The following is a 15720-nucleotide window of genomic DNA, read 5'->3' as shown; positions in this document are numbered from 1 at the left end:
TTTTGCATTTTTCACATTAACAGTAATTATTGTTCTTGCTTTTTTCGCTTCTGTAACACACAATATGGCGTGCTCTGCCTGAGTTGCATTGTGCATCATCAGTGGGTATGCAGTGATTCCAACCTTCTTCACTGAAAATTACCTACTATGAATGGATTTTTTTTTCAATTTTAACTATGCTTGCCTAACCTAACCTCACTGGAAATAGTTCGTGGAGCTATCCGCGAATGGTATGTGGGGCTACCCCAGAAACCATTCATGGATAGCCCCACGAACCATTTCCGGTTAGGTTAGGTTCAGTTAGGCAAGCATAGTTAAGGTGAACATAATTTTAAAAACTTGTTCCAAAACAACGAAAACAATGGCATGGTTGGAAACACTGACAGGGAGTTACATCATGAAACGTACGCACCAACTGGTACACATAGAGGAAGCAAATAAGAGGAACATCCATTGTGCGTCTGAGACATATTTTTCTTGAAAAACACATGAATACCCGGTAACGCAGATTCCATGACAAAAGAAAACACCTCCACGGACCTTCAACATGCTACAGAAACTCATTTCCGTAAGTAGTTTCGCCTGTAAAAATAACGAAATACGTTGTGCCCATACGACACTTACCAAAATAACTTCATTTAATATTCAAAATGAAATTGGTCATGCTCAGAGTTACATATCAGAATTGCCCATGCTAAGCGTTAGTTATTAAAACTTCCCAGATTAAAAAAAAAGTACAGAATATATTATTCAAAATGAAATTGTCCATGCAAAGTTTATTTGTCTAAAAAAATATAATATTTATTATTCACCATAAAATTTGTCCACAGTAACAGTTACATAAAGAAAATTTCTTTATATTTAAGAAACACTACATTTATTACAAAGTAAAAGTATGGCTAACAGGTATACGAGAGCCTCCTTGATGTAAAAAAAATTCATTCACTATTCACAAAATAATTTGTGGTAACATATAAAATCATTCAAATTATTTAACAAAAGAAAAATAATCATTTCCCAGAATAAAATTTGTCCACATTAATAGTTACAAAAAAAGCATCTTTGACAGGGAAAAAACATGCATATATTGCTCACAATAAAATTGTTGATCCTAATGGAGATCTTGGGTGAAATAAAGTGATGTGAAAAGCTCCAGGTTTTCTGGCTTCAAAGTTGTCCGCCTATCTGAATGTACACACCCATATGCAGAAAATGCACGTTCGCAATCGACATTGGAGACAGGTACCCAAATGGCCCTTATGGAGGCAAAAGCAAATTCTGGATGATCATCCGTAAGTGCCTTCAGGATGTCTATTATTTCCACATTGTGCCCTGCCTGTACATCTTTAACGCTATTTTGCAAAGCTGCATAGCCACTAAGAAAATTCTCTTTTTTTACATTACTGAAGAATGGAACTTTTTTGGAGAGCATTGCTAAGTTATCATCTACCTTACTTATCGAAATTGACCTTTTATCAAACAACTTGCCAAGAGTTAATATATAGGTCTTGGCTGGGTCATTTAAAATCAACTGCAAGAGTTTGCCTCTACATTTTTCTGATGTAAGGCATAACTTGTGTTTTACCGATGCACTTTTTGTTGTGTTTAGTGTACCTAAACACTCCACAAGCCTGTCAGAGAAAATACCTTCTGCTAATTGACCAAATTGTGACACTAGATCCTGTAGTTGGTGGTGTAGTTTATGAACATATGGATATTCCGAACCTTCAAGTGTAGTTATAAGTTTAAAATTCACAGCACAATGGTCTACCACAAAAAATGCCTGGCACTGTATTACTGTGGCAACATCAGTGTCCTTGGAAAGGTGTTTGAAGTATTCTGCACTAGGACTGTTTTCACAATAGGAACTAAAAAATTCCACAATATCTGTTAGATATTCACACGCATAGCATACAGAACCGTACCATGAATTCCACCTGGTTAACACAGGAGATGGAAATAATTTTGCTTCCTTCTCACCATCTGGATATTTCTTCCTCAGAAACTCTAGGTACGCATGTTTCCTTTTTCTGGTGTTCAGGAACGATGATTTCGTCTTGGCAATGAACTCATTAAGTTCTGTCAAGTTGGCAGGCCAGAAGTTCCCAACAATATTTAACTTGTGGGCCCAACATTGCACATGCAACAAATCCTCGGAAATTATCACTTTTAAAGTATCTACACATTTTGTCATGTATCGAGCAGAATCACTAACAACACACACAATGTTATCGTATGCAATTTCATATTTCTGCAATATGTCCAAAATAGCCCTTGAACATTCAGTTGCATTAGCATTGCTCAACACTTTTATACCCGCAACATACAGTTTTGTCGATGTTGCCAAGAACACCTTAAAAAGAACTACGAAAACACATCTTCCATTCCTGTCTGTTGTTTCGTCACAGAGAATAGCAACAGGAACATCCTTCATGTTTTCCTTGATACCCTGTTCATATTCAGCATGGAGTTTTGGAACATACGTCTGCCTCAAAACTCTTGCTTGTGGTAAGTCACAAGCACCTAGAAAATCAAGTACCCTCTGTTAGGACAATGTAATGTTGAATATGATATGATATTGAATATGTAGTTGAAGAAACTCAGCCATAAAAAGGAAAAATAACCTTTTGGCATGCAGAAGGTTTGAAACACTCCATAGCCACAACATGAGTTAAGATGTGCCCACCATGTTGTGTGTTCCGGAAGCGAAGAAAGGAATAAAAAAAGCACTCAATGTAAAAAATTGAGATTGTTTTCGTGTAAAAAGCATAATGGCACCTTGAACTATGTTCCGCAATACACAATTGGTAAGTACGAACCATGCAAAACACAAAAAATCCGATTTTAATGTGTACCCAATTTATGAAACTGTTACCAATTATTTTGCAATTCTAAATTCCATTTGCAAGAACCAGTGCAGCTTAAGGAATTGGGGGGGGGGGGGGCATCCTGACCTGAGTGAAGAAAATGTAAACATTTTCAACTGGCATCCATTAAATTGCTCTCTACAATTAACTTGCTGTTACTTGTTAAGGCATCAATGAGGAATTTTTTCTAAAAAATTATTTGTCACTTTAAGGAAAAAGTTACTATCTTTAGATGATAAATGCATTCTAGCAATTATGATAGTAATAAATTTGGAATAAAATTTGTTTACATTATTAGTATGCAATAGTTATTCTTTCTTAATAATGATAACTGTGGATCCAATTTTCACAATAAACCATGGCTGGAATTTCTTCACATCACATCAGAATATACCAAATGAAGCAATGATGTTGCATTCGCACATGTGGAGTTTATCTTTCAGCACCATACTCATTATTCGTGGCCAGTGGCATGCCCAGGATTTTCGAAAGGAGGGGGTTAGGTATACATTTTTTTAGTAGTCAGCCCTCATTTTGCCATTTTTTCCTGCATTTCATGTTCTTTTCTTTAGGAATACTGGGCCAAAGGGGGTTATAATAATAATAATTTTCCACTCATATATTTACTGGAGTCACATAGTGGTTTCGATACCACTAAAAACCAGTTCCGATTAGCCCATTTGTGCACAAACTGGGCTTAAAACAAAACTCAAACAAGGAAAATTTTGTATATTTACAATTTATTCTTACCGTGACAAGTACCTTCAAATAAACAGGACTGACAAACAATAAAAAAAAATCCGAGTTACGTTATTACGAAGCTAAAATACATTAGGAGATTATGCTAAATACATGAAGTCACATGTTAAAAAAAGCTTTTACATGAAAAAATTAACAGGAAATCCGTAAAACCATGCTGCTTTGTGACACAGAATCAGAAAATTCGATCGCATCAAGCTGCATGAAAGACGTTATTCATGATGCGTAGTTTTCCTTCTAATGAAAATGATTGACAACGCATAATAAAATGAGAAATGCATTTTGTTAATACAAATCGCGATATATTTGAAGAACATGTTAAATGAACAAAATGTTCTCCCAGGTGACAAAATTGTGGAAAGATCAGAAAAACCATGCTTTTTGTGACGCTGCAAATTCAGAAAAACTGATCGTAGGAAGCCGCGGGAATGACGTCATGCTATGATACGTATTTTAGGCGAACAAAACAAGCCTTTTTTTAAAAAATTAAAAATAGCACATCCTTACATTGGTAACAAAGTTTAAACTTAGTGCGCACATGACTTCTTGTATTTTTGCTGCTGATCGTAACACTTTCTACTCCATCGTAATATACAAAATGCATATCGTAAGATCTTTTTACGGCTAAATACATCGATCTTCCACCTTACTACATTTTATTTTTCTTCATGCTAACTATTAATTTTAAATTCGCATTCGTTTCTTCATAAAAAAAAAAACAGTCCAAATAAAATTTTTCTCGATTCCATCAAATACGAAATATGGATTCTCCTAAATATATTTTACTTCACGAGACACAATATCCAATAAGAATCAGGAATGATTACGATTAAGTAAATAAATGGACACGAAAGCTTGTACTCACCAGTGATGTATCGATTCATCCATGTGCGTAATCCAGGTTCATCGAGCTTTTCCAATGGAATATTTGCGTGAACGAAGGCATTCACTGTCGACATAATGAAGTCTTCTTTGTCCTTCTTAATTTGTTTCGCATTGTGTGCCAATTCTCCAAGAGATACTTGTCGCTTTGTTGGTGAAACGCTCTTGTTCGCAGTCTTCTTGTTTTTCACATGTGAGGCACTTTCACGAATATGTTTTATGCACGAATCTTTACGTTTCCAGTCAATTCGAACATTACAAAATTTGCACACCATTATCCGTTTTACTTTATCAAAAATATAAAAGCCTTCATGAGCAAATTCACGCTCCCGATCAAACACAGTCACGGCTTTCGGCATGGTAATTTCTTACGCTACCAAATCTCGCAGAACAATAACAACCGATTCACGCTACTCGCAAGATTATGAATGAAATGAACGAGAGGGGGTGAGGAGAATGGTTCGAGGTTTCTTCGGGTGGCGTCGTGTATGAGGGCCAATCATAATGGACCACATTATCCAGTGCACTCAAGATTTGGACCAATGAGAGTTGGCGTCTTAAACTCTTCTTAGAGAACGAAGAAAAGACAAAATGGCGGAAGCAAAAATAATAGTTTTAACACGAAAAACATGCGATTTTTTATTAAAAAACAATATTTCGTTAATAAACTATTAATTTCGTGTTAATTTCGTGTAAAACGTTTCATTTCGCGTTTTCCCGTTCATTTCGCGTTATTTCGCGAATAAATACGGCTGAAAAAACATACACACGTGTTTAGAAACATAATGAAAATAACTTCTAGGCACCCAATAAAATATTTCGTGTTTTCGTCATTAACGAAATATGCATGCCCCTAGAAATTGTCAAAAAGACACTCTTGCCCAGGCCAGGACTTGAACCTGGGAACTTTCGTGGCAAGATTGAAATTTTACCACTGAGAGTTACCGAAAAATTAATGAAAAAGGCTCAAAATCGGATCAATGTTGCACTAATTTGTTCTGATTTTGAGCCTGTTGCATGCATTTTTCAGTAAAAATCTGAGGATTTCTGCAATGTTTTTCTCTCACTTTGATCACATTTCGAGCCTTTTTCATTCATTTTTTACTGAAAATCTGACCCAAGCTTTTCCCTCATTTTCATCACATTTCGTGTCTTTATACTTCATTTTCCCCCAACAATGTCACCTTTTCTGCAATTCTGGAATTGCACTCGTTTTGATCCAATTTTGAGGCTTTTTCATTTGTTTTCGATAAGGACTTGAGACATTGTTTTAGCTTCTAGATCATTCTGCTCTTTGAAGATTGAGATTGATTATTGTCATTAATATTTGTGATCATGTAGTTTATTGTTTATCTTATATTATCCAAATTTCTGGACCAGAATGTTCTTAATAAATACCACATGTACTTTTTTGTACACTGTGATACAACTCACCTGTAAAATATATTTTTTTATTTCCTTTCCTATAATAGAAGAGGAAGTTCTGTATGCAGCAGAGCAGTGACTTACCAGAGACCATATTGCAAGCAGGAAGGACATTTGTGTTGGGTGTAGCATTGGGTCTTTCAGGGGTTATAGTGAAACCTATAATAGGTAAGTTACTAATCTTTGTAGTAATTGAATATCATTTTTGTCCTACTTCTGTCTTTCTGAGTATATGATAAAAATTAAATGACAACAGACAAAGAATATATTTTGTGTTTCCAGTTGTATATACATGGTGAATGTTTATCATATATTTTTCTTTTCTTGTTGTTATACTACATGTATTATATCCTTATTAATTTGTATTTTCAATAAATTAAAAATACAAAACTTAGTTACTTACGTGAAATGAGTATCTATTTTGTGCAACGACGATTCGGAAACAACTGTTTCCTTCTTCAGGTTCTTTTCTCGGCTATCCAAGAAGGCTATGGTATATGGCTATCCGAAATATACCATAGCCTTCTTGGATAGCCGAGAAAAGAACCTGAAGAAGGAAACTGTTGTTTCCGAAACGTCGTTGCGCAAAATAGATACTCATTTCACGTAAGTAACGAAGTTTTGTATTTTTACTTTATTGAAAATACATAATATATATATAAAGTGAGTAAGTCGCACATATCGTGAATTATGTATTATATCCTTGCATGTCAGATGTTCTGGAGAAATAGAAGGTTTATTAAACTAGGGCTCAGCCAATACTACTTTGAACTGTGGCCAATATTGTTACCAATTCTCACTGATACTGATGCCAATGCTTAAAAATTGCAACAATTCAAAGTTGTTCAGAACAGAGGTGCGCACGGGGGGGATTCATGATGTGCCTGCATCATGGAAATTTTTTTTTGGGGGGGGGGCAAAATTTTATGGAAATTTTTTGGGTGTACAAAATTTTATAGTTTAGCTTCCAATACTCAGTGATCAGAATGCTACATTTTAAAAGTAGCTTTGCTACAGCTACAGCTACTCTTTCAAAATGTAGCTTCGCTACGGCTACAGCTACTCTTTCAAAATGTAGCTTCGCTACAGCTACAGCTACATTTTCCAAAAAGTAGCTCGCTATGCTACTCCTGTTCGCTACTCGCTACTTCGCTACTTTTGCATAAAGAAAATTAAAACAACCATATGGGTATTCCAAAGAAGACCCTAGTATGATAGTTGTATTTACTGGAAAATAGATACTGTTATTTATTATCATGATTCCCGTCATTCGGTAATTTTGATAGCAGTGTTACTTCAGTTACTTATTTTTAATAAAGTGTTTGAGAATAACATACCTATGTAAGCGGCAGATCAATTCAAATTTGTTATATGAGTAGTGCAATTAGGATGACAAAAAATTAATGATTACAACTATACACAAATAAAATTTGGTAGAATTTTTTACATTTATATATCAACATATTTTCCTTGAGAATAAATATTGAGTTGAGTCACATAGTGGTTCAGAACCAGTCTCGATTAGCTTATCTGTGCATAAAATGGACTCAAAATAAAAACTGGGAAAGATGCCTGTAGGATGGGATCCTTCTGCTCCTCCATTCCCCACGATAAGAGAATTACTAAATAAAACATTCATGTGTAAATCAGAGTGTTCCAAACTCATTGTAATTTGAAAATTTGTGAACAAATATTATGACAAAAGTAATTGTCATTTCAGAAAGTGTATGTGTATCGTTCTTGTAACAATAATTTCTTGCTGGTGAGATCCTATATCCTGACAAATGTAAATTCTGTTAACATACTGAGCCATTGATTGCTGGCAGTTGCTGTCATTCTAGTGGAAAATGGATCGCTCCTGTTTGCACTGCAAGTTGTTTTTTACACAGTAATTAATGACATTTTTCTGCATCTTGCACTAGGGTTATCTACAGGATTCATCCCGGTGATGGCGCAAACGAGGCAATTTTTTCCCAGTGGTGCAACAAACGAGGCACAATTCTCCTCAAAATAGTAATACAGCTCAAAAAACGTAGCTGTTAGCCAGAATATATTCATATATATCAGTTAGTATTCTGGATATTAGAATTATTCAGATACTAATTAAATAAATTACGCCAGTATCTATAATCTACGATCAAGATTTTTTATAATCTAGGTTATCCGTATTTCCATGTACACAACAGACTGTCTTTGTGAACCTCATACAAAAGTAAGCATTATTGTCGAATTCTTTTTGACGCTGTTGCCACATTCAAAATTTATCTCAAAATGCTGAGAAGAAATGTAGCTTTAGTGAAATTTTCGCTACAACTACAGGAATTTTGTAGCTTTGCTACCCCTACAGCTACAATTCTCAAAATGTAGTGCCGCTACAGCTACAAATTTTGTAGCTAGCTACAGTAGCGTGCTACTTCCAACCACTACCAATACTATGTATCTTCACACAAAAAATGGGGGGATAGTTTCATTTGATTGCCTTGTTATTAATTTTTAGTTATGGTTATTATGTAGTTTCTTTTTACCTGCCTGTGGGTGATCGCTGCGATAGGCTTGAAATGAAACACCACCGCTTATGCCTTTAGAATCGGTTTGGAAAGGGGGGCGTGCTTTTTGCATTTATACAAGCAGTGGCGGCCATTAGTGGGGCGAGGGGGCAGTACCCCCCCCCCACTTTTTGCAATTCTTTCTCATGCAGTATACTAAACCTTATCTACCAAGGGGAAGTAAACTGTCCTTGCCCCCCTAGTTTTGGAACTCAATCGCCGCTACTGTATACAAGGTTAAAATGTTAAAAACATGGTTCAGTACACTAACAATGGCAGCTTTGTGCATTTTATGTTCAAACATGAAAGTGAGTCGTGATTTTTCTTTCTTTATTCTTTTAATTTCAACTACAATAAAAGGTTTCGAATATCATGTGCCTTTCGATTGTTGGCATTTTCAGCCAGTAGTAAACATTGTCTGGGGTTTTCTATGTGGCTTTTCGTTGTATGAAGCTTGCTTTTGTTGACTATGTATATATTGAAAGGGGAACATTCCAGGGACGGCGACAGGGGTGGGCACAGGTGGGCACGGGTGGGCAAGCGCCTACCCAAGAAATCCTGTGCCCACCTGATTGCCCAACCAATCAAATTCACTAAGTACATATACTTGGGGATATGTGAATGTTTCAATAAATAAGTGTATTCTGGTATTCATTACATGTATATTTTACTCATGAATATTATCTATACTAGAAATGTTCACATATCATCATCCCATAAAAAGCTGTCTTAACTTTGTTATTAGAAAGCAAAAAAGAATTACTAGAAAACTTGAAACAAAATAAACTGTCATCAATAGAATACTTCTATGATTAGAAACAGCTAGTACGTTTAGGAGATGCAAAAATAGGCAGGGCATGGTCAAGATGAGATCAGGATTTAGGGTGACCATGAGGGCTGCAGCTCTGGTCCTTCACTGGGGAAAACTGCTTAGAAAAGTAAAGGAGGTACTTCGGATGTGATGAAAAAATGTAGCTTAGCGAAAAGTTATAACTGAAACTGTGGAGAGGATTTGGGTGAGGTCTTGGTGTTGTAAGCTCCGGGCCTTCACATATATAAATCCCAGCCTGTGCATGATGTAAAGTTCTTGATGTAAAGTGTTTTTAAATCTTAATAAACTGCCTTGGTCAGCAACTTTAGTGTTTTGAACTCAGGAAGTGTTGCTTGACATTTTTACAGAACCCGTGAGATTTTCCAATTTCTGGTAAAGTATTGGCTGGTTTTGTGATTAAATTCCAACGAATATCAGCTCAGTCCTAGTTTAAATTTACACAAGGAATTTATAAGAACTTTAGAGTTAGTGATAGATATAATTGACTGATTGATTAATTTGCTTTATTTTTACTCCGCTTTTTGTGCCACTTTTGGCTAATTTGCGAAGATGGGGAAGAGTGATGACATGAAATTATTGAATGGACACTCACAAACATCCATGCCCAGGCTGGGATTCGAACCTGGGACCCTTAGTGTCGTAGCATGATGTGCTCACCGCTCCGCCACGGGGGGTGACTGATAGATATAATTATACATTGTGAAGATATAATTATACATTGTGAGAAATACATATACAATTTTATAAATTGAGGCATCTTTGTATTTATGTTATTGTTAAAAGGAAGAAAGATATTATTATTTTTTCATCAAATATATATTCTGGTATTTTTAATAATAATAATATATTTGTTTACATACACTTATCATTTTGACCACTTGCTTCGATTATTAAGGATCTTATAGTATAGGTAGGTGATTACCATGTTATTGTTTTGCATTAGCACTAACTATTAAAAATTATTCCCCTGTGTCATGGAAGTATTCGTTTAATTTTGCACAAATGTGTATTATTATTTGTTTCCATATCTTGAAGCATACTAGAGAATAGAAATGTGTGAGAAGTTAGTAAATAAGTTGCATTTCTGTTTTAAATTTTCTTTTTCAGTTGTTTTATTGTATTATACACTTAAAACAACATAAAAATATAGCACCATTGTTCACCCAGTAATCTTGTGTTATTTACATGGTAAAAAGATTATAAAATTCTTCAAATTATTTTCTTTCACTGTAGCTATTGAAAGTATGAAGAATTATAGTCATTATTTTAGAAAAGTGCTAGGGTGTGATTGTTGTTGTGCATGCTTTCATTGCACATGCATGAATATATGTGTATTTTCAGTTCTCTCATTGCATTGCATAGTATGTATATATCAGATAAAATTTTCCCTCTGCCTAAGCTCCATGTAACATGGATATCAACACAGTATGCAGAAAATTGGAGACTCAAAACGTCAGTTGCAGTTAAGATGTAGTTTGAAAATTATATTATAATCATTCAAAATTGTAATCTTTCTCCATTCTTTTGAAAAATTGTCGACTAGTTTTAACAGGTTTTTATAGTTTATTGACATATCAATCTCTGTACGTATTCTACTACTATCTATTTCATAATTATTGACCCTTGACTTCACACTTTACTGTTAATGCGATTGTGCAAAGGTTATACCTTGGATGTATGAAATGCATAATAAATGTGTTTATTTGAAGGTTTCTAATTCCTAAAAGGTTAGGAAGGAATTAAGCTTTGTAATCAAATATGTAGGGAAAGAGTTAAGTAGGTTGCTTTGTGTGACCTGTTCATAATCTCTTTTGCTTGAAGATTGACAGCAAGTGAGAGAATAATTACAAGAAAGGAGGACCAGAAGGGTTAATATAAAATATGAGAAGGAAATAGGGAACATACACTGGACATTGGAAAAGTTTAATTTCACAGCCATGGGCTGCATCTTCAGATGTAGGTAATATGGATTATGTGGTGAAAAATACCATGTGCTGGTATATTCCGTCTCCAGGAATTACTGTTGAACCTGGAACAGTTAACGCAACCCTCTGCAGAAACAAAGTGAAATAGCTAAAAAAAAACACCATTCAGCACAAGCCAAGCGTTCTCACTTCTGGGCATTTTCTCCTCTTAACAATACAAACATGTAGTGGCAGAAATCGCCCAGTTTGGTTGGAAATTCCTGAAGCACGTGGCTCATTTCAAAGAGGTCACCACTCCAAAAATATTGAAAAAATAAGACTAGATTATCAATTAGCATAAGAGTAAACAGTGAATGCTCCCTCTCCCAGAGAAATTAAAAGGCAACAATAGTTCTCCAGTAACTGGGTGAGACAGCAACAAAACGCGAGTCATTCCCTTGAGATAAAGTCTTTGAACTAACACTGCAACCAGTAGCTTCCATGAGGGCAGTGTTCCACTAGCAATGAATAAATGAGAACAGTTGTTCCTTCATTAAGTTCTGAAAAGGGTGTGAATTGTAGAAACAGGAACTGACATCACTAACTTCCATTTTCTTGATGTATGTCACAATTAATTTATGGTTTTCAATTTACCAAGCAGAGTTTACCCAACCTTACATTATATTCATTAATGCTGCAATTTTTTTTCCCCATTTCACTTTATTCCTATTGTCTTCACTCCAATGCTTTATTACATTACTGTTCTGATCCAATTGTTTCTGTTTTCTTCCTAAATCACACTCTTTGTTGTGCAACATGTGACATGGATAGTAGACACAACACAAGCAGGTATGAAATACTTGGTGTTTTAGTAGTTCTCTTTGAAGTTGTAGCCCATAAATATCAATATTCTTGACAATATCTCAAACATTAATGTGCTCACTGTGTAAAATACACTATATTCTTTGGAATGTCAAGCATGTCCTGCAGATTAGTGCATTCAATATATAACTACTAAATTATGAAATAGTTGTGGTATGCCATCACTAGGGACATGCATATCTTGTTTTTGACTGAAATCCATAACGTGGGATGAGACACTGCATGTGAGGACGTATCAGAAAGTGAGATGTACTTTTTCATTTCTGCAATTTGGCAAGAAATAACAAAAAAATAAAAATGCAAAATAAAATCTTAAGCAAGAAATTTACAATTTATTTACTCATGCAATCTTTCTGGAGTTTAGATATCATAAAAATTATGCAAAATTCCAGAACTTTTATTATTCTATAATGAAATTTGTAATTTAAAATCGACTACTTAGAAAGAAATATACTTTACAATAATTACATCAATGATATAGACAAATAATATTCCTTCTGTAGCACAATTATTATAGTAGACTAGGTTATACGAAATCCGAAGTCAACATGTAGTTTTTTCTATTATTGTTCTTATTTTTTGAATTTTGATTTATATAGGGTGAGCAAAAGGTAACTGTGTACCTAAGGTAGCTTTGTTCCTACTGTTCACACATTCTTACATGCTACATACCTGCTACAGTAAATGTTGAAAATGTTCTCCATGTGCATCTAAGTATGCATTGACACACTTTATCTTGTCTGCAAAAACCCTTGAGAGTTCCAATGGTGAGATGTTCCTGATGAATGATGTAATTGCTTCCCTTTAGTTGATCCAGAGAGTTGGGATTGTCTTTGCGGATTATCCGATGACCAAATGCGGTTGTTTTGACTGTTCATGTAACCGGATAAATGAAAGGGTCCTCATCTGAGAAAAATGTGACGTCAAGCATATCCTCTACATTGACAGCAATAAAGTCTCTGAACCACTGGCAATGCTCAATATGCTTGTCGTGTTCCCTTTCTTGCAGATTTTGCACTACCGTTATTTTGTAGGGGTGTAAATGTAAGTGCTTTTTCAGTGCGGTTCTTGCGCTGCTGTACGACACACTCACTTGCTGTGACAATTTACAAATTGACTTCTTTGGGCTTTGCTCTAATCTACTCAAAATATCCTGTAATTTGTCCTGCCTGATTTCAGCGCATTCTTCACTTATCCCGTTCTGCAAAATTTATCGGTCAACCGCCGCACTGCATTACGATGTGGTGGATCTGTATCAGGAAACCTTTCCATAAACTTATTTTGCACTTCTTCCGTATATTCGCCTCCATGTCGGAAGACTTATTCCACCCAAAACACACGAGCTTCGAGTAACAAAACCATTGCTAATGCAGTTCCATGCTTTGCAAGATCATGCTCTGAAGAAACAACAATGAATGACTTGACAACAATGAGTGTCTTACTAACCAACTGTCCATGTCCTTATGTACCTACAAACATCAAGAAAGGGAAGTTTTTCTCTGCATAATGTACCATAGTGTAGGTGCACAGTTACCTTTTGCTCACCCCGTAGTTCACCATACATATGTAGTTCTAGTCATCGCAAACCACCCGTTAAAATTTAGCTGAGAGGAGTTATTTCAGAAAAAAGAGAGTAACACCCAATGTAAAGGTTGATACATGTACTTATAATCCCAAGAAGGAAAGCTGTCAGTATTTCTTCTTATTTCATTCTTTATGGCTATCAGGTCTTTGTTTTCTTTTTAATCTATTTAATTATAAATACACGATTGCACGTTCGATGAGTTACAAACTCATCCAGCATAAAAGCACAATCTTCTTCACATATTCATTCTCTCATTATGAGCATCAACATGTGTTCTTTATTTCTGTAGGTAAGTAATGACTTCAAATACAATTTAAATTCTCATTTACAATATTCAAATGCAGGGATTCCTTTCCACTTTGGGTCATGCTTATTGGGTGCATGCTGGATAAGTTCTAATTTCATAAAAGCATGCACCCACAATTATTTAATTTTTTGATGAAATTGTTGAATTAAATAATGTGAAATAATTTTAGTTTGTGTATTTACTTGATGTTATTGTTTTGCGAGAATATATATTTATGTCATCTCCTTTATCTGTGTATGCATAAATTTATATGGTTAAAAGTTGTGTGGTATAATCGTAATTTGCACAGTATGCATGTGGTACCTTTCATGGTCTGTGTTTATGCATGAGTTTACAACCACAAACCCCTGCAAAATGTACAACTGAGGTTCCGCTCTCCTCATGCATTGTAATATAAGTGTTATCTTTTTGCTTTTTCTTTTGCTTGTTTGGCTTTCCAATGACTTATGTATTTAAATGTATAATGTCTTTGTAAATTTCTGTGTGTAAATTTGTTAATAAAGCAAATTCAAATTGTTGAGTGCTGGTTTGTGAGCTCAAACTCAATATTAGATCTGTTTAATTCACTCATCTAGCATTGGACCAGTTCAAGCAGAAATTAAACTAAGTTTGAGGCTGTTTTGGTAATTTGGTTTGGTATGGATGTTATCTCAAGTTCTTATCAAAGTGATTTCCAGTCTTTCAAGAGTTAACGCCACACTCATCTTCATGAAAAAAAGAATGAGATTAGCTGAAATTCCTCTGCAAATCTCCTGTCAATGACTCATCATTATTATTATTATTTATTAACCAACAATTTTACCTATCCAATGTTTCTATAAATAGTCTGTACTTTAGTGCAAAATTCTGCCATTTTGCTCTTTTTTATGAACATAAAATTATAATTCATATACCCTAGAAAAGAAATCGGTAACCTGGATATATTAATTAATTAAAGAAGACGAATAAACCATTTCGGATCCTCATGGAATATTTGCATCAGGATATTAAATTGATAGAATATCAGTTGTTGGTATCAGCAAATTTATATTGGTATATTTTTAGCAGGGCCCGGATTTTGATGACCTAAAAATATCTTTAAAATGATCTGTAAAATGACCTAAAAATTACTTTAAAATGTTGTCTTTATTTCAGGGTATGACAGTACAGCATAGTTCTTTTATCTATAACGTTAGACCTGAAATTTCAAAGTGTATGTGAATTTTAAGTATAAAAATCTGTAAAAATCTCAACTTATTCAAAATTATTGCAGTAGGTAATGTCAAGCGGCATGTTGCTTTGTTCCTACAATCACGTGCCGATAGAATTTTTGTTTGAAACGTAATGCAATTACATTATTTTTTTTTTCAATTAAACCAAAAAAATACCAGGAAAAGAAGTAAAACTGGGGAAAAAAAGACAGAAAAATGACAGAAATTGAAAAAATGACCTAAAACTTAAATATGACGAAAAAATGTACAATAAAATTCACATTTTTATAATCAGAAGTTCATATTCAGGATTTTAATACTTAAGAGCAATGCATACTACATATGGAAAAAAAATGACATGTCATCAAAATCCGGGCCCTGATTATCAGTATAGGCGAAAATATAATTTGTATTTGTATTCTTGTTACTTAGTCACATTTCTGCCACATTTGGTTAACTGCAGCAATAGAGATAAGTGATTGATTGATTGATTGCTTGAATTAGGTTATTTTGTGTTGCTTTGCTGTCACTTTTAGCTAAT

General features: G+C 34.6%; 1 protein-coding gene across 5 annotated transcripts in view; it reads left to right on the top strand.

Annotated features, from left to right (window-relative positions):
* The window catches only part of LOC145988841 (intermembrane lipid transfer protein VPS13A-like), a 231550-nt gene that overhangs the window by 193106 nt on the left and 22724 nt on the right, over positions 1–15720 (top strand). For 3 of the 5 annotated variants that reach the window (XM_083124072.1, XM_083124068.1, XM_083124069.1), the window contains 2 exons: positions 5981–6101; positions 12047–12064. In XM_083124072.1, coding sequence (XP_082980198.1) covers positions 5981–6101; positions 12047–12064 — 139 coding nt within the window. Of the gene's footprint in view, positions 1–5980; positions 6102–10206; positions 10222–12046; positions 12065–15720 lie in introns of all 5 variants that reach the window. The other 2 variants (XM_083124070.1, XM_083124071.1) reach the window with 2 other exon arrangements.

The sequence above is a fragment of the Lepisma saccharinum genome, chromosome 6 (assembly GCF_977018435.1).
Source record: "Lepisma saccharinum chromosome 6, izLepSacc3.1, whole genome shotgun sequence".
In the NCBI taxonomy this organism is placed as follows: domain Eukaryota; kingdom Metazoa; phylum Arthropoda; class Insecta; order Zygentoma; family Lepismatidae; genus Lepisma; species Lepisma saccharinum.
The sequence above is the reverse complement of the archived record's forward strand: the minus strand, read 5'-3'. Positions and strand labels throughout refer to the sequence as shown.